At 42.4% G+C, this 23,593-nt stretch overlaps 2 protein-coding genes across 2 annotated transcripts in view; one reads left to right on the top strand and one right to left on the bottom strand.

The window, feature by feature from the left end:
- Positions 1-23,593, top strand: part of kif25 (kinesin family member 25) — a 152,684-nt gene that overhangs the window by 104,465 nt on the left and 24,626 nt on the right. The window contains exons 6-8 of the mRNA XM_059985268.1: positions 10,919-11,073; positions 11,198-11,323; positions 15,600-15,755. Of these exons, the coding sequence (XP_059841251.1) occupies positions 10,919-11,073; positions 11,198-11,323; positions 15,600-15,755 (437 nt within the window). The remainder of the gene's footprint in view (positions 1-10,918; positions 11,074-11,197; positions 11,324-15,599; positions 15,756-23,593) is intronic.
- The window catches only part of LOC132403178 (platelet-activating factor receptor-like), a 38,548-nt gene continuing 28,603 nt past the window's right edge, over positions 13,649-23,593 (bottom strand). The window contains exons 2-3 of the mRNA XM_059986538.1: positions 15,737-15,768; positions 13,649-13,713 (exon numbers count right to left, since the gene is read on the bottom strand). The gene's annotated coding sequence lies outside the window, so the exon portion shown is untranslated. The remainder of the gene's footprint in view (positions 13,714-15,736; positions 15,769-23,593) is intronic.

The following is a 23,593-nucleotide window of genomic DNA, read 5'->3' as shown; positions in this document are numbered from 1 at the left end:
CCCCAGGGTACATAACAAAACAATCTAAGTCTTCCTTCCCACATCGCCTTCCATTTTCCTTTCATCCACGTGCCTATCTAAGAGTCACTTGAATGCCCCAATGTATCTGCCTCTACTACCACCCCTGACAGTGCATCGTGTTACCATTCTCTGCATAAAAGAAATATCTTTGGTATCCCTCCATGCTTTCCTCCAATCCCCTTAAGAAGATGTCTTCTCATATTAGCCATTGCCACCCTGGGAAAAAGACACTGGCTGTCCACTTGATTTATGCCTCTTATTGAGTCACCTCTAATCCTCCTTTGTTCCCTTAAATTTTCCTCTTAAAGTCTTGCTCTCTAATCCAGGCCACATCCTGGTATATCTCCTCTGGACCCTCTCTAGCTTCCACATATTCCAATAATGAGATGACCAGAACTGACACAATATTTCAAGCATGGTCCATAAAATTGTAAAATTTCCTTGTGGCTTTTGAACTCAATCCCCCAATTAATGAAGACACACATATTGTTAGGATTCATTTCCAGAGAATGAGAATATAAAAACAAAGATGTAATGCTGAGGCTTTATAAGGCATTGGTCAGAGCACATTTGGAGTTTTGTGAAGTGTTTTGTGCCCAGTCTCCAAGAAAGGATATGTTGGATCCAGAGGAGTTTCACGAGAATTATCCCAAGAATAAAAAGGTAAAAAGGTTAACATATGAGGAGTGTTTAATGGCTTTGGGCCTGTACTTGCTGCAGTTTAGAAGAATGAAGGGGTAAGCTCATTGAAATATATCGAATATTGAAAGGCCTAGATGTAGTGGACATTTAGAGAATGTATCTGATAGTGGAGGAGTCCAGGACTAGAGGGCACAACTTCAGAATAGAAAGATGTCCCTTTAAAACAGATGAGAAGGAATTTCTTTAGCCAGAGGATGGTGAATCTGTGAAATTCATTGCCACAGACTGTTGTACTGGCCAAGTCATTGGGTATATTTAAAGCAGAGGCTGGGAGTTTCTTGATTAGTATGGATGTCAAAGGTTACAGGGAGAATGGGGTTGTGAGGTACATTATGTAGGACTCGATGTTAATATCCCTGTTTTCGCTCCTGAGACATGCTGCCTAGACTCGGCGGGGTAGCCAAGTGAGTGGTACATCTTCTGGGTTATCAAGTGGGCGCCCTCTTTCCTCAGTGTTTCACTGATAGGCCCACGATACTCCAGAGGGTTCAATGAACCCTCCAGTGAATCCCAGCATCCTGGGCTCACCATCTAGATGCCATTCACTCACTTGGGGGCCCAGATGGAATCCTTTCTCTTCATCTAGAGCCACTGATTACTATCAGCAGCTCTTGAGAGGTCTTTGACTGCTTGTCAGTGTGTCTTCCCTCGCACTCCCAACTCCTGGAGTAGCCTTGATGTTGATGTGGCTACAAATCCTCTGCAGCCTAATTTGACCAGCCGCACCCTTTCTTTCCAGCCATGTTGCTGCACATCGGCTGCAAGCTTGGCGTACCTCAGTTTCTTGCGCTCGTAGGCCTCCTCCACTGCATCCTCCCAGGGGTTAATAAATCAGCCCTGATGGAATGGTGGAACAAACTCAAGGTGCAGAATGGCCTAGTTCTACTCTTATGTCTAATGGTCTTAGTTACACAACAGCATAATTTCCTTTGACTTTTGACGGAAAAAAATATTATCATAGTTCCCTTCTTGTTGAGAAAACTTCTCAGCTCTTTACTTCATCCTGCATCTCCCGGTTTCACCTATCACCTTGTATTTTTTGCCTCCCCTCTCCCCCACCTTTTAATTCTACTGTTCATCCTTTTTTCTCCAGTCCTGCTGAAGAGTCTTGGCTTGAAATGTTGACTGTACTGTTTTTCATAGGTGCTGCCTGGCATGCTGAGTTCCTCCAACATTTTGTGTGACCCCATTTCCCATGTCAATTTTTAGTAAATTTCTGAAGCTGGTTTGCAGCAATTTATAAGTTCTTAAGTCATGCAAGTAATTTGCCAGGTCATGGAATGCTGACAGCACTTTCTGTCTTCATAAATGGGCATGAGCTGCTGAGTTCTTTCAGCGTTGATTTTGTTTCATTGCAGAACTCAGCATCTGCAGTCTCTTGCCTTGCACTTCTGTAATTCCTTTAGCAGCAGACAAACCTGGAGGTTCTTCATCTGTGCTATTTATGTGTTAGAAAAGAGAAGGATAAAAGAAAGCAACTTGCGTCAAGTTAATGTGCTGTTACCCACAAGCAGACTATGTAGGAAATAATTTAGGGAAGGAAATGGTGAGGTCAAGTTCACTACTGCTTTTGACTTCCTCTACAAAACAATGACTGGTACCAGCAGGCAAAGCTGGATTGCTTCCATGTTTACCTAGTAAAAACAACAGCTTGCAAGCAATGAAATTTTAATGATATGACCCCTCCCCTTGTAAATTCCTGATCTGTGAATTCCCTCCAAAGAAAGTCATAGAATCATTAGGCATGGAAGCTGGCCTACCTTTATGCCCATCTACGTTTATTTGCAATGGGTTTGTATCCTCCTGTGCCTTGCCTGCTTAATTAGAACATAGAACATAGAATAGTACAGCATATTACAGGCCCTTCAGCCCACAATGTTGTGTCAACCCTCAAACCCTGCCTCCCATATAATCCCCCACCTTAAATTCCTCCATATACCTGTCTAGTAGTCTCTTAAACTTCACTAGAGTAAGAGTGCCTTCATTGTCTGACTAAATCCAGTCACTCCCTATAACTGAGGTCCTCCAATTCATGCTACATCCTAGTGAATCTATTTGACACTCTCTCTTGTCCCACCGCACCCTTTACATAAGTAGTAGATTCAACAGTTTGGAAAAGTGAGGATAAAGTAAAAACGAAGAAGAGTGCAGGAGTCATTATGAATGTTTTCAGAATAAATAAAAAGACAAAACATTTTCAAAGGGATAAGAATTTAACTTTCAGCGACATAGAGGCAAATTTGAAGAGATGGGACTAAATGTGTTATATTTGAATGCACAAAGTATATGAAGAAAAAGTAGATGATCTTGAAGTGCAATTATAAGTTAACAGGTATGACATAGGCATCACTGAGTAATGGCTGAAAGAAGATCATATTTGGAAGCTAAACATTCTAGGATACATATTGCATTGAAAAGACAAGCAGGTAAACAGAAGGGGTAGGGTGGCTCTGTTGGTAAAAAATGAGATCAAATATTTAGAAATTCTGTGCTGTAATGTTCTATGGTTCTATGGAAAGAGTGACATAAAATCAGAAGATGTAGAATCCTTGTGGGCAGATTTAAGAACCTGCAAGGCTAACCACATCCTGATGGGAGTTATATACAGGTAGTTTGGATGTGGGGTACAACTTACAACAGAAGATGGAAAAGGTATGTTAAAAGAGCAATATTATGATAGTAATATTCAATATGCAGTTAGACTGGGAAAATCAGATCAGTGCTGCATTCCAAAAGAAGGAATTTGTAGAGTGCCTACAAGATGGCTTTTTAGTGCAATTCACCATAAGACATAGGAGCAGAATTAGGCCATTTGGCCCATTGAGTTGGCTCTGCCACTCAATCATGGCTGATCCTTTTATCCCCTCCTTAGCCCCACCCCCCTGGCCTTCCCCTCATATCCTTTGATGCTATGTCCAATCAAGAAGCTGTCAAGCTCTGTCTTAAATACATCCAATGACCTGGCCTCCACAGCTGCCTGTGGTAATAAATTCCAAAAATTTACCATCCTCCCGCTAAAGGAACTTCTCCACATCTCTGTTTTAAATGGACACCCCTCTTGTCCTTAGACTCCCCCACCATGGGAAATATCCTTTCAACATCTACTTTTTCTAGGCCCTTCAACATTCGAAAGGTTTCAATGAGATTCCACCGCACCCCCCCCCACCATCCTTCTAACTTCCAGCAAGTATAAACCCAGCACGAGGAAATCTACAGATGCTGGAAATTCAAACAATACACACAAAATGCTGGTGGAACACAGCAGGCCAGGCAGCATCTATAGGGAGAAGCACTGTCGACGTTTTGGGTTGAGATCCTTCGTCAGGACTATCTGAAAGGAAAGATACTGAGAGATTTGAAAGTAGGAGGGCGAGGGGGAAATGTGAAATGATAGGAGAAGACCAGAGGGGGTGGGGTGAAGCTAAGAGCTGGAAAGGTGATTGGCAAAAGTGATACAGAGCTGGAGAAGGGAAAGGACCATGGGACGGGAGGCCTAGGGAGAAAGAAAGGGGGAGGGGAGCACCGGCGGGAGATGGAGAACAGGCAGAGTGATGGGCAGAGAAAGAGAAAAAAACAAACAACTAAATATGTCAGGGATGGGGTAAGAAGGGGAGGAGGGGCATTAACGGAAGTTAGAGATGTTAATGTTCATGCCATCAGGTTGGAGGTTACCCAGCCAGTATATAAGGTGTTGTTCCTCCAACCTGAGTGTGGCTTCATCTTGACAGTAGAGGAGGCCACGGATAGACATATCAGAATGGGAATGGGACGTGGAATTAAAATGTGTGGCCACTGGGAGATCCTGCTTTCTCTGGCAGACAGAAAAGAAGGTGTTCAGTGAGACGGTCTCCCAGTCTGCGTTGGGTCTCACCAAGGCCACACCAAGCACTGGACACAGTATACCACACCAGCCGACTCACAGGTGAAATGTCGCCTCACCTGGAAGGACTGTCTGGGGGCCCTGAATGGTGGTGAGGGAGGAAGTGTAAGGGCAGGTGTAGCACATGTTCCGTTTACAAGGATAAGTGCCAGGAGGAAGATCGGTGGGAAGGGATGGGGGGAACGAGTGGACAAGGGAATCGCGTGGGGAGCGATCCCTGCGGAAAGCAGAAAGGGGGAGAGGGAAAGATGTGCTTGGTAGTAGGTTCCTGTTGGAGGTGGCAGAAGTTACAGAGAATTATACGTTGGACCTGGAGGCTGGTGGGGTGGTAGGTGAGGACAAGGGGAACCCTATCCTGAGTGGAGTGGCAGGCGGATGGTGTGAGGGCAGATGTGCGGGAAATGGGAGAGATGCGTTTGAGAGCAGAGTTGATGGTGGAAGAAGGGAAGCCCCTTTATTTAAACAAGGAAGACATCTCCTTCGTCCTGGAATGAAAAGCCTCATCCTGAGAGCAGATGCGGCAGAGATGGAGGAATTGTGAGAAGGGGATAGCATTTTTGCAAGAGGTAGGGTGGGAAGAGGAATAGTCCAGGTAACTGAGAGTCAGTAGGCTTATAGTAGATATCAGTAGATAAGCCGTCTCCAGAGATGGAGACAGAAAGATCAAGAAAGGGGAGGGAGGTGTCGGAAATGGACCAGGTAAATTTGAGGGCAGGGTGAAAGTTGGAGGCAAAGTTAATGAAGTGAACGAGCTCAGCATGCATGCAGGAGGCAGCACCAATGCAGTCGTCAATGTAGCAAAGGAAAAGAGGGGGATGGATACCCGTATAGACTTGGAACATGGACTGTTCCACAAAGTCAACAAAAAGGCAGGCATAACTGGGACCCATGCGGTTGCCCATGGCTACACCTTTGGTTTGGAGGAAGTGGGAGAAGCCAAAGGAGAAATTATTGAGAGTAAGAACTAATTCTGCGAGATGGAGGAGAGTGGTGGTAGAGGGGAATTGGTTATGTCTGGAACCCAAAAAGAAGCGAAGAGCTTTGAGACCTTCCTGGTGGGGATGGAGGTATGTAGGGACTGGATGTCCATGGTGAAAATAAGGCTGTGGGGGCCTGGGAACTTAAAATCATTGAAAAAATTCAAAGCGTGAGAAGTGTCATGAACATAGGTGGGAAGAGGTTGAACAAGGGGGGATAAAACAGTGTCATGGTATGCAGAAATGAGTTTGGTGGGGCAGGAGCAAGCTGAGACAATGGGTCTACCTGGACAGGCAGATTTGTGGATCTTGGGTAGGAGGTAGAAACGGGAAGTGCAGGGTGTGGGAACTATGAGGTTGGTGGCAGTGGATGGGAGATCCCTAGAGCTGATAAGGTTGGTGATGGTATAGAAGACAATGGCCTGGTGCTCCTTAGTGGGGTCATGATCAAGGGGTAAATAAGAGGAGGTATCAGAGAGTTGTCGCTCGGCCAGGTAGAGGTCAGTACGCCACAACAACAGCAGCTCCCCCCCTTATCAGCGGGTTTTATAGTAAAGTTGGGAATGGTGTGGAGGGAGCGGAGAGCAGAGCGTTCGGAAGGAGTGATGTTGGAATTGGAACAGGGTGTAGTGAAGTCGAGACAGTTGATGTCCCATCAGCAATTAGCAATTAAGAGATCCAGAGCAGGCAGAAGGCCAGAGTGGGGTGTCCATGAAGAGGAGGAGGGTTGAAGATGGGAGAAGGGATTCTCGGTGGGGGTAGGAGAGTCCTTGTCAAAGAAGTAAGCTTGGAGACGGAGGAAGAAGAGTTCAGCGTCATGGCATACGTGGAACTCGCTGAGGTGTGGGCGAAGGGGGACAAAGGAGAGGCCTTTACTGAGGACAGAGCGTTCTGCCTCAGAGAGTTGAAGGTTGGAGGGAATGGTAAAGACCCAGCACGGATGAGAGATTGGATCAGAGGGGGCAGGGAGGCTGGTAGTGTCAGTGGAGAGGGAAGGGTTGGGGTGAGAGGAAGATGGAGCCTCTGAGGGCCTAGGAAAAACAATTCTTGATGGAGTGTTTTGTAATGAACCAGATTTGGAGTATAAGGTAAAGGAACCCTTAGGCGACAGTGATTGTAGCACAATAGAATTCACCCTGCAGTTTGAGAGGGAGAAGCTAATATCAGATGTTTTGGTATTACAATGAATTAAAGGGAACTACGCAGACATGAGAGAATAACTGGCCAAAGTTGATTGGAAGAGAACGCTACCAGATATGATAGTAGAACAGCAATGGCTGAATTTCTGGGAGCAATTTGGAAAGCAGGGGATCGGTTCATCCCAAAGAAGGAGCATTCTAAGGCATTTGTGGTTGACAAGGAAAGTCAAAGGCAGCTTGAAAGTAAAAATTAATAAAAAGCTTTTAAAAACCAAAAGGTAATAAGGAGAGAAACAATGAAGTATGAAAGTAAGCTAGCTACTAATATAAAAGAGGTATTGTGGTGACCCACTTTCCAGCACACTCGAACCGGCTCACAAAATGGCGCGCGCTGGCAGAGAGGCTGGCCCCAAAAAGGGCGCCAGGCCTTCTTCACCAGCAAGGGGAAAAGCCCGCGTGTGGGAAGGGACTGTGAATATGCGCCCCCTACAGTATTCCCGCCCGGGGAGGGCGGAAACGGGAAGGCTTAAAAGCGAGGCCACGAAGTTTGAATAAATCTTTTACACAACTGCAACTCACCGTCTGCGTGTTGTTATTCCAGCGCTGTGTGTAACACACCACTACAGTATCAAACTTTTTTTTAGAGATATGAATAGTAAAACAAATGCAAGAGTGGACATAGAACCGCTGAAAAATGATGCTGGAGAGATAGTAATGGGGAACAAGGAAATGTTGAAAAAATTCAATAAGTATTTTATTGAATAAGTATAATAAGTATTTTCTAAGATCCACAAACCTGCCTGTCCAGGTAGACCCATTGCTCCTGCCCCACCTAACTCATTTCTGCATATCTTGACACTGTTTTATCCCCCCTTGTTCAATCGCTTCCCACCTATGTTTGTGACTCTTCTCACGCTTTGAGTTTTTTCAATGATTTTAAGTTCGCTGGCCCCCACAGCCTTAGTTTCACCATGGACATCCAGTCCCTATATACCTCCATCCCCACCAGGAAGATCTCAAAGCTCTCTGCTTCTTTTTGGATTCCAGACCTAACCAGTTCCCCTCTACCACCACTCTCCTCCGTCTAGCGAAATTTGTCCTTACTCTCAATAATTTCTCCTTTGGCTCCTCCCACTTCCTCCAAACCAAAGGTGTAGTCATGGGCACCTGCATGGGTCCCAGTTATGCCTGCCTTTTTGTTGGCTTTGTGGAACAGTCCATGTTCCAAGCTTACACGGGTTTTTCCCCTTTTTCCTTCGCTACATCGACGACTACATTGGCACAGCCCCCTGCATGCATGCTAAGCTCATTGATTTCATTAACTTTGCCTCCAACTTTCACCCTGCCCTCAAATTTACCTGATCCATTTCCGACACCTCCCTTCCCTTTCTTGATCTTTCTGTCTCCATCTCAGAAGACAGCTTATCTACTATAAGCCTACAGACTCTCACAGCTACCTGGACTATTCCTCGTTCCACCCACTCTCTTGCAAAAATGCCATCCCCTTCTCGCAATTCATCCATCTTTGCTGCATCTGCTCTCAGGATGAGGCTTTTCATTCCAGGACGAAGGAAATGTCTTCCTTTTTTTAAACAAAGGGGCTTCCCTTCCTCCACCATCAACTCTGCTCTCAAATGCATCTCTCCCATTTCACACACATCTGCTCTCACCCCATCTGCCTGTCACCCCACTCAGGATAGGGTTCGCCTCGTCCTCACCTACCACCCCACCAGCCTCCAGGTCTAACATATAATTCTCTGTAACTTCCACCACCTCCGACGGGATCCCACTACCAAGCACATCTTTCCCTCCTCCCCTTTCTGCTTTCTGCAGGGATTGCTCCCTATGCGAATCCCTTGTCCACTTGTACCCCCCCCCCCATCCCTTCCCACCGATCTCCCTCCTGGCATTTATCCTTGTAAACGGAACATGTGCAACACCTGCCCTTACACTTCCTCCCTCACCACCATTCAGGGCCCCAGACAGTCCTTCCAGGTGAGGCGACACTTCACCTGTGAGTCGGCTGGTGTGGTATACTGCATCCGGTGCTCCCAGTGTGGCCTTTTACATATTGATGAGACCCAACGCAGACTGGAAGACAGTTTCACTGAACACCTACGCTCTGTCTGCCAGAAAGCAGGATCTCCCAGTGGCCACACATTTTAATTCCACATCCTATTCCCATTCTGATATGTCTATCCATGGTCTCCTCTACTGTCAAGATGAAGCCACACTCCGGTTGGAGGAACAACACCTTATATACCGGCTGGGTAGCCCCCAACCTAACAGCATGAACATTGATTTCTCTAACTTCCATTAATGCCCCTCCTTTCCTTATTACCCCATCCCTTATTTATTTAGTCCCCCCTCCTTTTTTTTCCTCTCTCTGCTCCTCTCACAATCACACTTTGCCTGTTCCAAATATCCCTCTGGTGCTCCCCTCACCCTTTCATTCTCCCTAGGCCTCCCGTTTCCATGATCCTCTCCCTTCTCCAGCTCTGTATTCCTTTTGCCAATCACCTTTCCAGATCTTAGCTTCACCCCTCCCCCTCCTGTCTTCTCCAATCATTTTGGATTTCTCCCTCCCCCTCTTACTTTCAAATCTCTTACTATCTTTTCTTTCAGTTAGTCCTGACGAAGGGTCTCAGCCCGAAATGTCAACTGTGCTTCTTCTTATAGATGCTGCCTGGCCTGCTGTGTTCCACCAGCATTTTGTGTGTGTTATTTGAATTTCCAGCATCTGCAAATTTCCTCGTGTTCAAGTATTTTGCAACATTCTTCATTGTGAAAGACACCAGCAGCATGCCAGAAATTCGAGAGTATCGGGAAGCAGAATTGAGTATAGTTGCTAGAAGGTACTTGGGAAGCTGAAAGGTCTGAAGGTAGATAAGTCACCTGCACTAGATGGACTACACCCCAGGGTTCTGAAAGAGGTAGCTGAAGAGATTGTGGAGGCATGATCTTTCAAGAATCAATAGATTCTGGAGGAAAGGAATATTGCCAATGTCACTCCACTTTTTAAACAGGAAGGAAGGCAAAAAAGGAAATTATAGGCTATTTAGCTTGACTTCTGTGGTTGGAAATATGTCCATTATTAAAGATGAGGTTTTTGGGTGCTTAGAAGCACATGATAAAATAGACTAAAGTCAACATGGTTTCCTTAAGGGGAAATCTTGCCTGATTAATCTGTTGGAATCCTTTGAGAAGTAACAGACAAGACAGACAAAAGAGTTAGTAGATGTTGTTGGACTTTCAGAAGGCATTTAACAAGTGCCTCTATGTCTTATGATCTTATAGCTGTGGGTGGTATTAACTCTTGTTGAGTGTTTGGGGAAGAAAGCATTGTAAAAATCTGTGATAGAAAGTAAAATACATTTTAACATGTTTAACTGACTTATCAGAATTGAAGAAATTCTGTTTTGAAAGGGTGCATGCAGATGAAGAACAATTGATTTTATGCGCATTGCTTAGGTAAAATTGCCTACGCTTGACTTTAAAACATAACCTGGTTACTGTCAGAAAGCAAAGGATATGAGTGTTGGTTTTCTCCAGGTGATGCTGCTGAAAGTCTCAGCTAACCCTCTCTCTAGTTTTACTCGTTAGTCATTCTGCAATTTTCCCCTTAAAATCCACAACACGTGCTGCTTCTCATAAAACCCATCTCTAACATCATGATTACTGTTTTTGAGCTTAATTTCAAAACTATGCCTTCAGGATCTATCCTGTATGCATTTTAGGTTTGCCGGCCTCAGCTTGTTTAACAAAGCCTGGAGTATGCAGAATTCGTAAGAGCACAGAAGAAATCTGTTTTCCCTACATAATTTCACTTGTTCATCCATACTCAAAACTAGATAATAGCCATGCAGAACTAGAGGTGTATCCGTGCCATTTTGAAAAGCCTTCATTGTCTTTGATGAAAACAAAGACAGATTTAGACTAGAAGCCAGCATGCAGGACCTATAGCTAGGGTTCTACTCTTTGCAAGATATCAAATAGAATTTTATATGGCTTGCACAGAATCTGAAACTGTAGTAGGAAAGCCTTCTATCTTAGATTTCATCATTTTGATTCCATAAGAGCCATATAATTATCCTTCAAAGTATCTTTCAAGGAGTACTGGAACCAAAAAAGATGTTTAAGATTTTTGTAATAATGTTTCTTGTATATTAGTTTGAACATAACTGTTTGCCATGTTACAGACATGTTGAGAATCCTACAAGTATTCTGAATGTTATCTCCCATGGTTTACAACATAGAACCAAACATCCAACATTAATCCATGCACATTCCTCTCGGTCCCATCTTGTGATAACAATTGCTATCACCACTAAAGCCATTGCTGACAATAGAGCAGGTAAGGACATCTGAAAATGTTTCCGATTATGGAGTTTGTTGATTATTTAGAAGTATTTTTATTTTATTGTTCTAGATGTATGGATGCAAAACATATCATTACAATCTGCCATTTCTTATCACAGATCACAGTTCAGAACTGTCTTTCCAATCTATTGCTGCTAAGCATTCAACCACAGAGGCTTCTGTGTTTTCAAAGCATCTTAAAAGCAAGCTGCAGTTGGTGGATCTTGCTGGCAGTGAATGCGTTGGTAATCTGCATTAACTCCTATCTTGGAACAAATTGCCGCGTTCATGTGTAGAAAATTAGCAATTTTGCTTCATCATATACCTAGGTGGCAACAAGGGTAATTTGATTTGCCAACTTACCAATGGATAACGTACAATCAGTGGTCGCTTTATTAGACACCTCTTATAGCTAATAAAGTGGCCACTGAGTGTATGCTCATGGTCTTCTGCTGTTGTAGCTTATCCACTTCAGGGTTTGACATGCTGTTCTGTACACCACTGTTGAACCAGTCTGGTCATTCTCCTCTGACCTCTCTCATTACCAAGGCATTTTTACAAACGAAACTGGATGCTGTTTTTTTGTTTTTTTGCACCATTCTCTGTAAACTCTAGAGACTGTTGTGTGAAAATCCCAGGAGATGAGCAGCTTCTGATATACTCAAACCACCCTGTCTAGCTCCAACTTTGATTCCACAGTCAAAGTCACAGATCATAATTTTTACCCATTCTGATATTTGGTCAGAACAACTAAACCTCTTGACCATATTTGTGTGGTTTTATGTTCTGAGTTGCTGCCACATGATTGGCTGATTAGATATTTGCAGTAATGAGCAAGTGTAACTAATAAAGTGGCCACTGAGTGTAGAAAATGCTGAAACAGATGTATCACATGGCTGGTTTCTCATTTAATTTTAAAATATTTTTTATTAATTATTATTGAAGATGAACAAAAAAGAGATTCATTAAGTCAATATGACATTATGTACAATAAATAGTTAAATTAGCAAATAACTGATTAACAAAGCTAAGCAATATATCAATAATAAGAAGAAAAAATAAAGTGCTAAGAATATTCTTTGAAAGAAAAAGAAGGGGGAGAAAAGCCCTACTAACTGAAAACCCGCCCAAAAAAAACCCATTGAGAGCACAACCCCGGAGCTATACATCATACAAGCTTCCAAAAAAGGACATCAATCCGCCAACTCAAATCCACTTAAAGAAAAATCCGAAGGAAACCATATTAATTAACTCAAATCAGAGGATAGTAACGGGCGAATGAACCCCACTGATGTACCATCAATAACTCTTGGAGATGTGAGGTGAGATATAGGATTTTATTGGCTGGAAGAAAGAACAAGCAGCAATTGACCACCACACTGCATCCTGGAGACTGAGGCCGGGGCTGTGTCCCTAATCGCCTTTATACCGGGGTCCGTGGGAGAAGCCACAGGAGCAGTCAGCGGGGGGGGCATGTCCAGACAGGTATATGTAGTTCACCACACCCACCTTTTCTCAAAATCTAATCGAGGCTCAAAAGTTCGACTTCTGATTTTCTCCAAACTAAGACATAACATCACCTGAGAGTACCATTGTATCAAAGCAGGAGTAGAAGCATCTTTCCATTTCAACAGAATAGCCCTTCTGGCCAATAATGTAACGAATGCAATTACATGTTGGTCTGATGGAGAAATACCATGAATATATTGTCTATCTACTTATCAAGACCCATCAGGGAATTTTCTAGACCCTCGACCCAAGCTGGTGTTTCCTCCGACTTTTTCCCCTTTCTGTTGCTGGATTCAGGAAGCTGATTTCCACTTCTTAAAGATTGTGACATAGTAGCAACTATTCCCCTTTAAGATCTAACAAATAGGAGTTAAAAATTCAAAGTTTAAACTGGGGAAAAGGAAGAATTAATTGCAGCCACACAGATCTGTGTGTCACTCCATTAGACAGTAGGCAGAGTCTCCCGGCTGGTTTCTCTCAATTGGTAACTGGAATTCCATAGTGTGTGAAAGGCAAAGAAACTGCAATATGTGATTTTGCACTTCCTATCTCCTGATCTTTGACAGGACTGTGATAGGTGTGGAAGAAAGCAACTCAGAATACACTGCTGCATCATACCTATTTTACATGATTCTAATTCTATAGCACAAAAAATGGCCAATGTACACACATAATCAATGTACTTCCTGTCTCATTAGTGTTTAACACAACTAAACACTCATGATGAATGTTGGCTCCTGCTAACCACCCTTAGAGATGGATGATTAATTTACAATTAAAAAGAAAAACATGCCAAAATATTAACGTAGTCTAGAAGTGAAATGGGATTTGATTCTGGTACTGTTGGTAGCATATTGGGTAATAAGACAGTTGTGCAACAGTAGGTTTCCAAGGCTGGGCTTTATAAGTGAAATGGCAAAGCTTTCTACCAATATATTAAGGTGAAAAATATCAGCCATAGTCAAGAGCATACCTTCATGGTGGATCAATTTCTAACAGTCCTGCAGAAGTGTCCAAAATTCATGAAAGTAGAAAATCTAGACTGACCATTCCCATGTCTGAGAGATTTGAAAAGATATTATCAACCCAGCTGTGAATCAGTAGGCCATTTAATCATCTTCCTTATCTTGAAAGAGAGAAGATAAATCAGCAAAGAATTCTGTACCTGATCAAATTTTAAATGTATTGACAATTAGCAAGTTGGTATTTGTGGTATCCCAGGAGTATACAGTGGAGCTGGAAAGTTTGTAAATGCTTTAGAATTTTCTCTGTTTCTGCATAAATATGCCCTAAAATATGATCAGAAATTCACACAAGTCCTAAAACTAGATAAAGAGAACCAAATTATATAAGAGATACAAAAATACATTATACTTGTTCATTTATTTATTGGAAAAAAGATCTAATATTACATGTCTTTGTTGGAAAAAAATGTGAACTTTTGCTTTCAGTAACTGGTGTGTGTGTAATGGTGTATACGGTAACTGTTGAACAGTCCTGAACATCGGCTTGGAGGAATTTTAGACCATTCCTCCATACAAAACAGTTTCAGTTCATAAATATTTTTGGGATACCTTACATGAATAGCCCTTTTCAGGTCATGCCACTGAGTTGGCCAATTCAAAAAAAAGTTTTTTTTCTTTTTAAACCATTGTTGTTGATTCACTCTTGTGTTTTGAATTATTGTCCTGTTTCATCATCCAACTTCTATTAAGCTTCAGGTGATGGACTGCTACCTTGACATTCTCCTATAAAATATCTTGATACAATTTTGAATTCATTGTTTCCTCAATGATTGTAAGCTGCCTAGGCCCTGAGGCAGATAAGCAGCCCCAAACCATAATGTTCCTTCCAACATAGTGCTCCTTCATAGTGGTTATGGGGTTTTGGTGTTGGTTTGCAGTGCCACTTTGCCTCCAAACATAGCAGTGTGCATTTCTATCAAAAAGTTCAACTTTTGTCTCTGTCCACAGAATATTGTCCCAGAAGCATTGTGGAACATCCAGGTCTCAACAAACTTGAGACATGCAGCAATGTTTTTCTTTGGAGAGCAGTAGTTTTCTCCATGGTGTCCTTCCATAAACACCATTCTTGTTCAGTGTTTTTCTTATTGTGGACACATGAACAGAGACTTTAGCAAGTTCTGCAGGCCTTTTGGTGTTACCCTTGGGTTTGTTTTCACCCTCTTCAGCATTTCTCATAGTGCACTGGGTGTGATCTTTGCAGGACACCCACTCCTAGGGAAACTAGCAACAGTACTCAATTTCCTCTATTTGCAGATTATTTCTCTTACTATAGACTGATGAACACTCAGGTCTTTAGAAATGATTTTGTAACCTTTTCCAACTTAATGCATCTCTACAATTCTTCTCCTAAGGTTCCCTGTAAATTGTTTTGATCGAGGCATGGTGCACATAAAGAGATCTTTCTTGAGAAGAGCAGGCTCTGTTAATAACCTGACTTCATGTGTTTCTTTTTATAGGGCAGGGCACCTTGACAACCCATACCTCCAATCTCAACTCGTTGATAGGAACAGCTGACTTCAAATAGCTTTTGTAAAAGGCATTACCCCAGAGGTTCACATACTGTTTTTGAACCTGGACATTGACTGTTTAAGTGGTGTACTCAGTAATGGCGAGAAGTACAATTGTTTGTGTGTTATTAGTTTAGGCAGATTGTGCTTGTCTATTATTGTGCCTTAGATGAAGGTCAGATGACATTTTATGAGTAATTAATGCAGAAAACCTGTTAATTACAAAGGGTTCACAAACTTTTTCATGCAACTTCAATTCTGTCCTTGGTGAACATGCCATAAAAAGGTACAAGCAAAGAAAGTGAAGCAAGATTAAGAGACTCTAAAATTTTGTATTCATTTTGATATTAGGGTAAACTTTATAAGGGGATAAAATACTGGGCGATTTTCAAGATGCATTCTTCTGTTAGTATTTTCACTGCTTATTCTGTGTTATTATTGGAGATAAAATGTTCAATCTGCGGTTTAACTTCTGAAAGGTATGTCAGGAGTAACAGGTTCAGCTCTGAGAGAAACTTCATTTATAAATCGCAGCTTATCAGCATTGGCTGATGTGTTTGGAGCACTAGCAGAGCAACGATCGCATATACCTTACCGAAACAGCAAGTTGACTCACCTGCTTCAGGACTCCTTGGGTATGTGTATATTCTGTAAAAGATTTTCATAAAAATCAACTATTTTAATATTGGGTACTTGCACTAATACTCATTGTGCATTGCAAGTAAATTCAACCGCAGTACACTGCATTTACAAACTGCACCTACACTTCAAATTACCACCAATTTACATTTCATCAGCATGTTTCGAATGTATAAATACTTCTGACTGGGAATCAGCACTTTAAAATTAAAATACTATTTTGTCTGGGTAGCCTCCAACCTAAAGACATGGACACTGATTTCTCTATCTTTTGGTAATTTCTCCCCTCTCCCCCTTCTCTCTTTTTACATTCCACAATCTGGCTTCCCTCTTACAATGTTTTCTTCTCCTCAACTGACCAGCTCTTCCCTCTGGTACCCCTCCTCCTTCTCTTTCTTCCATAGTCCACTGTCCTCTCCAATCAGACTCCATCTTCTTCAGCCTTTTACCTCTTATACTTATCACCCTCCACTTTCTTAATTCATCCCCTTCCCTCACCCACCTTGCCTCTCACCTGGTTTCACCTATCACCTGCTAGCTTGTACTCCTTTCCCTCCCCCCAACTTCTTATTTTGGCTTCTGTGCTTTTCCGTTGAAGTACTGATGAGCTGTGTCACTCAGACTGAATCTGAAACGTCGCTGGTTTATACTCCTCCTTGGATGCTGCCTAACCTGCTTTCTTAGAAACATAAAAAACCTACAGCACAACACAGGCCCTTTGACCCACAATACTGTGCCGAACATGTGCTTACTTTAGAAATTATCTAGTGTTACCCATAACCCTCTATTCTTCTAGAATCTCGTGGGTGTTGCTCAGAATTGCTGGCATCTACAGAATCTCTTGTGTTTGGAATTACATTGGTTATGCACATTGAAGAGGTTGCAATATGCACCACCATTTTAATAAGTGGATAAATATATCAATTTACCAGGTGATCTTGATCTGGCTGCTGAATTAAATTAGTGACTTACGAGTTATTTGTCTTTTTTTTATTTTAGAGATATGATAAGGTATTAAGCCCCTGTCTCGCAAGGCCACGCCACTCAATTATACCCATGTGATCAATTAACCTACTAACCTTTTGGAATGTGGGAGAAAACGAGACTGTTGAAAGGAACCCTATGCGATCACAGGAAGAACGCACCAAACTCCTTACAGAGAGTGGCGGAATTGAACATAGGTCACTGGTGCTGTAGTAGCATTACCCTAACTTGTAAAATTAAACTGAAGTGACTTAATTGGGCAGCTTATTGGGGTTGTTTAGAAGCTGAGACAGAATGTGCTGTAAAGAATAGCAGGGAGTCCTATGAGCACAACAGCATAGTGGTAAGATGACAGGCCTAGTAACTAGAGTTGAAGGTTACTAGTCGGATACATGAGTCTGAATCTCACCACATAGGTGGAGAATACAAATTAGGTTAATAAATAAATCTGAAATTTAAACAAAAAGGCAGTCTTCAGAATGGTCATGACTAGACTATGTGATGATAATGGGTTTGTTGACTGCAAAGTTCTGAACACAAGTGAAGACTTTAAGCCTTATCAGATATAAGTACCACGAGTACTCTCACTAAAGGAAGATAATATTGTAATTACCCAATCTTCAAAGATTAGTTTACTTCCCTGTTTATTCACCATTGGCGAGCTTAACTGCCAATATCCAACAATTTGAGTGGTGGGATCACCCCCTCCTGAACTAAAAGTAAAACACAGTTCATTTATTTACAGTGATACACGTTAAAATCCACACAGCACTCTTAAAACAGATTTAAAACTCAGAGAATTTCTATCTTACAGGTTTTATAATTCCTAGAGGATTTGTATCTTATCTTGAATCTTGAAACATTGTGAAACATTTTCAAATTACAAACTATTTCTGTAGCACAAACCATTTCCAAAGATTAAAGCCTTAAGTATTCCTGAAATGCAAAGGATAAAGCATAAAGCATGTGTACAAGATGATGAGAGGCATTGATCGTGTGGATAGTCAGGAGCTGCACCTAGGGAGGAGGGCCCTGTCCCAGGGCTGAAATGGCTAGCATGAGAGGGCACAGTTTTAAGGTGCTTGGAAGTAGGTACAGAGGAGATGTTAGGGATAAGTTTTTTATGCAGAGAGTGGTAAGTGCGTGGAATGGGCTGCCAACAGGGTACGATAGGGTCTTTGAAGAGATTCCTGAATAAGTACATGGAGCTTAGAAAAATAGAGGGCTATGGGTAACCCTAGGTAATTTCTAAGGTGAGGACATGTTCAGCACAGGCTGAAGGGCCTGTATTGTGTTGTAGGTTTTCTATGTTTTCTATATAGCAAAAAAAAAAGATAAAGAATTTCCAAAAACACAGGTACAATTCCTCCAAGCTAAAAGACATAGCAAAGATGCAGAGAACCAAGTTATCCATGGCAGAAACTGAAGCTGGAGAAATAAATTCTAGTTCTCCCATGTTTCTTTGATAATCCTTATTCCATTCCTAATCATCTAAACTGCTCTCTAAAGTTACACCCTTTTTCTTCCACATGAGTGACTTCACCAGCATGTGATATTTCCTCAGATATCCTTTTAACACAAACTGTTTAAAAGCATTTTTGGAGACATGGATCTTAGCTAGTTACCAATAATGCTGTAAAGCTAACTTCTGAAACCTTTCATAAATTATTTGGACTACAAACACATCAGAATATCATATATTCTAAATGATATTATCTATCTTTTCTAAGAGCTTCCTTGAACTTAGCAACTTAAGAGTCAGCTTGTCAGTTCAAAACAACCCCAATTCAATAACCCATTTTGTTATACTCTGCTCCTGAGCAATAATAAAGCAGGTTCAGTGACTCTTTACAGACAATCTTCAATATACAGAGTCTATTTGCAAAGCTGTGATTTTGACTTCAAGCTGCTTTCCATTTACATTTTAAGAACAGAAGGCTGACTTCCATTTTTGACCAGAAGTTAAACAAAGCAATATAGTTGAAAGTTCACTTACAACTGTATTTGACCATTCCAATGGCAGCTGCTATTTAGAAATCAAGCTTAGCAAACATGAGCTAGAAGCCAATATATATCGCAACTATCATTAGTGATCATCATCTTCAAGAATTGTATTAATTCCTGATAGAATTTTGCAGAATGGAGGATAGTACTGGAAATGGGGCCATAATATTTAGCAAAGGAAGGTCAAGTAAAGGGAACTACGCACATGTTTGCCTGATATAGGTAAGAGAAAATACTGGAATTGGTAATATAAAGATTATACCAAGAGAGCATGTAGAATTGTAGAGTAATATGGTGTGGAAGCAGGCTCTTCAGCCCAGCTCATCCATGCTAACAAAGAAGGCCCTTTAAACTAGCCCTTAGCAAAACATGATAGGGTTCAGAAGAGTTGGTGTTGATTTAAGAAAGGGAACCTTATTTAACTTACTTATTGGAGCTTTTTTTGATGATGTGACTGGTAGAATAGGTGAATGCAAACCAGTAGATTAGGTGTATTTAGATTTCAAAAAGTTTTAGAAGGGCCCACACAGCAGATTGATCAACAAAGTTAGAACCCATGGATTGGAGATACTATACCAATGCAGTTTGAGATTTAATAATTGGACTGTGACAATAGATGGTTATTTCTCCAGTTTATAAGTTGCAACCAGTGGGATACCACAGGACGTAATGCTATTCAGGATCAGATTTATTGTTACTGACCTAGGGTGTGAATTTTTTTTGTTTCATCTCATCAGTGCAGTGCAAGTCATAAAATTACTGAAAGTTACAAAAATAAATAAAAAGCACAAAAGAGGAATAGAGAGTTAATGTTCATGGACTGTTCTGATAGCTGTTCCTAAACCTTTGAATGTGGGTTTTCAGGCTTGTATACTCACCCCCCCACCCAATGGTAGTAACGTGAAAGGGCATGTTCCAAAGGTGAAGGGTCCTTAAAGATGGATGCCACCTTGAGGCACCGCCTCTTGAAAATGTTCTCAATGGTGGGGGGGTTGTGCGTGCAATGGAGCTGATTGAATCTGCAACCCTCTGCAGCCTCTTACAATCCTGTACATTGGAGCCTCCATACAGGCAATGATGCAACCAGTCGGAATGCTCTCCACTGTATATCTGTAGAAATTTGCAAGAGTATTTGGTGAAAACCAAAGATTCTCAAACTCCAAGTGAAGTATAGCCACTGGTGTGCCTTCTTCATGATTGCATCAATGTGTTGGTCCAAGGACTGACTCTGTGATGTTGATGTCAAGGAACTTGAAGCTGCTCACCCTTTCCACTGCTGAAAAGTGTGTGTTCTCCTGACTTCCCCTTCAGTTTTGTTGCGGGAAGTAAATGCCACCTTTCCAAGTCTGATAATGCAAAACTGGCTCAATTACACTGCTGTCTGTAAGGAATTTGTACGTTCTCATCTGAACATGTGAGTTTCCCCCCGTGTTGCAGTTTCCTCCCATTTTCCAAAGATGTATGGGCTAGTAGTGGAAAGGATGAAAAGAGGCCACAGACAAGTTAAGTGAATGGGCAAGAACATAGAATATAATCTCGAAAATGTGAGCTTATTCACTTTGGTGCATAAAACAGCAAGTCAGAAATTATATATGGAAAGGAAAGTTGAAGTAACATTTCATAACAAGGAAATTTTGATCCACTATGACCATGCTAACATTTTTCCTGTCTCTGTTAATCTAATTTTTTCACATTGGGTCCATATCATTCTATTGAAATTCTATCTAAATATCTCTTAAGCATAGTAATTGTATCTGATTCCACCAACTCCCCTAAAGGCACATTCCAGATATCAGCCATTCTGTGTTAAATAAAAATCCACTCAGATCTTCTTTGATACTCCTTCTTCTCACCTGAAATCTTAAAACTATGCTTGTCAAATCATTTGAATATGGCCCAAGTGTGGAGAGAGAGATACTGAAGCAGGTTGACAGTTCATGGACTTTAATGGGCACTTCCAGAATTTTAAAGAGAAAGGAAAACAATAAAAGCCAAGCCAACAGGGCTGTTGACTAAAACTCTCAAACTGAAAGTAAAATGCCAACACTGTGACTGAAAGCAATATCTTAAGTATTAAATGAATCTTTTTCAGCATCAGTCAAAATGGTAGTCCTCTGAGAAGGTCAAAGGTAAACAGGGCGCATAATATTGCTGTGCTTTTACCCAAGTCTCAACAAGACTACAATGAAAAGAAGGGAGTTAAATACCGCCATCATGAAACAGTAATTTGCTGGAGCATGCACATTCATGAGTATAAATGCCGAACTTGCTGCGCAGCCCTCCTGTAGAGACATGTAGACCCTGCAGCAGAATCTGTGGTTGTGACAGTGCCCTTCTCCCTAGGTGCGGCTCCTGAGGCACTACAGACCTGTGTCCACTGCAAGTCCTGGATGAGAGATTTGTCCCAGATATCATTCGCCATGATCCAAGAACATTTCTCGGAGCCATATCCTTCTCAATCCATGACTTACTGGACCTTGCCCCGTACACACCAGGAGGCTCTGCATGAATAGACCAAGGATCCATCAACCACTGGGGAGGAGGGGCAGGTGGGGTGACTGGGGCCAGGGGAGAGGCAATAACCGGCTTGAGCTGGGAAACATTGAACAGTGGGTGGATCTTCATTGATGTATGTAGGCGCAATCTATACAAGACCTTGTTGATAGCCTTTTTCACTGCAAATAATCAATCCCACGTAGCATTGGGCCAATTTGCAGTTCTCAACTTTCAGAGGAAGATCCCTTGATGTCAGCCAGACCTTCTGTCCTGGCATGAAAGGCCAGATGTGCCCTCGGAGCCAATCAGCCTGCCGGGCATGTTGCTTCTAAGCATAGAGCAGAGAAGCTTTGGCTTGTCTTGTGGTGTACTTGTAACTGTTCAGCAGCAGGAACTCGTGCATCAATCTGATCAGAGAAGAGCGGTGGCTGGAATCCTTCTGGCATTCAAAGGGGGGACATACCTGCGGAGGACGACTGAAGGTTATTGTGGGCAATCTCTGCCCAAACCATTTGGGAGCTCCAGGACATGGGGTTGGAAGAGGCAAGGCAGTGCAGGGTTGACTCCAACTTGTGCATCACCCTCTCAGCCTAGTGATTGGATTGGGGATGGAAACCAGATGATAGGATGGCCATGGCTCCTACAAGAGAATAGAGAACCTTGCCAAAATGGAATGTGATCTGTGGTCCATGATTGGACACTATATCTTGAGGGAAACTATTGAACCATGAGACTGGCAGTCTCACAAGCTGATGGGAGTTTAGGGAAGTCAATGAAGTTGGCAGCCTAGGAGAATCAATCCACAATGACCAGAATGATAGCATTTCCATTAGACAGGGATAGCCCAGTGATTAAATCCACTGAGAGGTAGGATCAGGAGTGGCGCTGGCATGTCAACTTCTTCTGAGTACAGGTGGGACAGGCAGAAATGAAGTCATGGATATCCTGGGACATCGATGGCTACCAAATCATCACTTGCTAAAGTCTTAAATTCCTGGAAGGCCAACGAAATGGGAGGAGTGACCCCATTCCAACACTTTGGAGCACACTGTAGCAGGGACAAACAGCCCATTGGGAGGATCCCCAAGTGGCCCTGGATCCAACTACTGTGTGGCCCTCACCTCTAATTCTATTCCCCAAATTATTGAGCAGCAATGCCCAAGCAAGGAAGGATGAGTTCTGGATCTGCATTGTCCTCAGACCTGTAGAGCTGAGATAGTGTCAGCTTTGGTATTCTTGCTGGGATGATAGATGAGGATAAAATTAAACTGTGTGAAGAAGAGAAACCAACTGGCTTGACGGGAGTTGAGTTTCTTAGCAGTCTGAATAGATGAGGGTTCTTGTGATCTGTCCAAACAAAAAAAGGATGCTCTGCCCCCTCCAGCCAGTGTCACCATTCTTCCAGGGCCTCCTTGACATCCAGAAGTTCTCAGTTTCCAACACTGTAGTTACTCTCGGCCAGAATCAAACAATGGGAAAGAAAGGCATAAAGGTGCAGCCGGCTTTTTGCAGAAGAAGGCTGAGAGAGTACAACTCCATTACCAACATCAGATGCATCCACAATGAGTGGCCAAGATGGGTTCTGGTGTTGCAGTATTGGGGCATTGGTTTAGTTCCAAGAATGCTTGGCCACATCATTTGTCAATGGAATCCTGCAGAGGTTCTCCTGGTGAGTGCATTTGTGAGAGCCACAATAGAGCTGAAATTCCAGACGAAGCAGTGAGAAAAGTTTGCAAACTCCAAGAAGTGCCACACCTATTTGACTGTAGGCATGGACCACTCCATAACTGCAGGCTTGGGCCACTCCATAACTGCCTAAATTTTACTGGGGTCCATTTGAAAACTGAAGGGGTAAGTATATAGTCCAAAAATGACACCTAGTCTTTATGGAATTCACACTTCTCTGGCTTGGCATACAGGTTATTCTCAAGGAGCTGTCTGTAAATCCTCTTGACATGCTGGACGTGTTCCTGAAGGGAGCGGAATAAGTCAGGATGTTATCCAAATACACAAAAACAAACTGATTGAGCATGTCCCTGAGCACATTGTTAGCCAAGGTCTGAAAAACATCAGGGGCATTGGCCAGACTAAAGGGCTTCACAAGGTACTCATAGTGGCCAATGGAGGTGTTGAAAGCTGTCTTCCACTTGTCCCCTTCTCTAATACAAACCAGATTATAAGCATTGCACAGATCAATCTTGGAAGATTGCTCCCTGAAGGTGTTTGAATGCAGAAGGCAAGCAGGAGAAGAGGGTAGCACAGTGATATTGTTCAGGGGCAGTTAATCAATGCAGGGACAAAGCTTGCCATCCTTCTTGCTCACAAAAAGCCTGCTCCTGCTGGTGAAGTT

Source organism: Hypanus sabinus, chromosome 12, assembly GCF_030144855.1.
Source record: "Hypanus sabinus isolate sHypSab1 chromosome 12, sHypSab1.hap1, whole genome shotgun sequence".
NCBI lineage: Eukaryota > Metazoa > Chordata > Chondrichthyes > Myliobatiformes > Dasyatidae > Hypanus > Hypanus sabinus.
The sequence above is the reverse complement of the archived record's forward strand: the minus strand, read 5'-3'. Positions and strand labels throughout refer to the sequence as shown.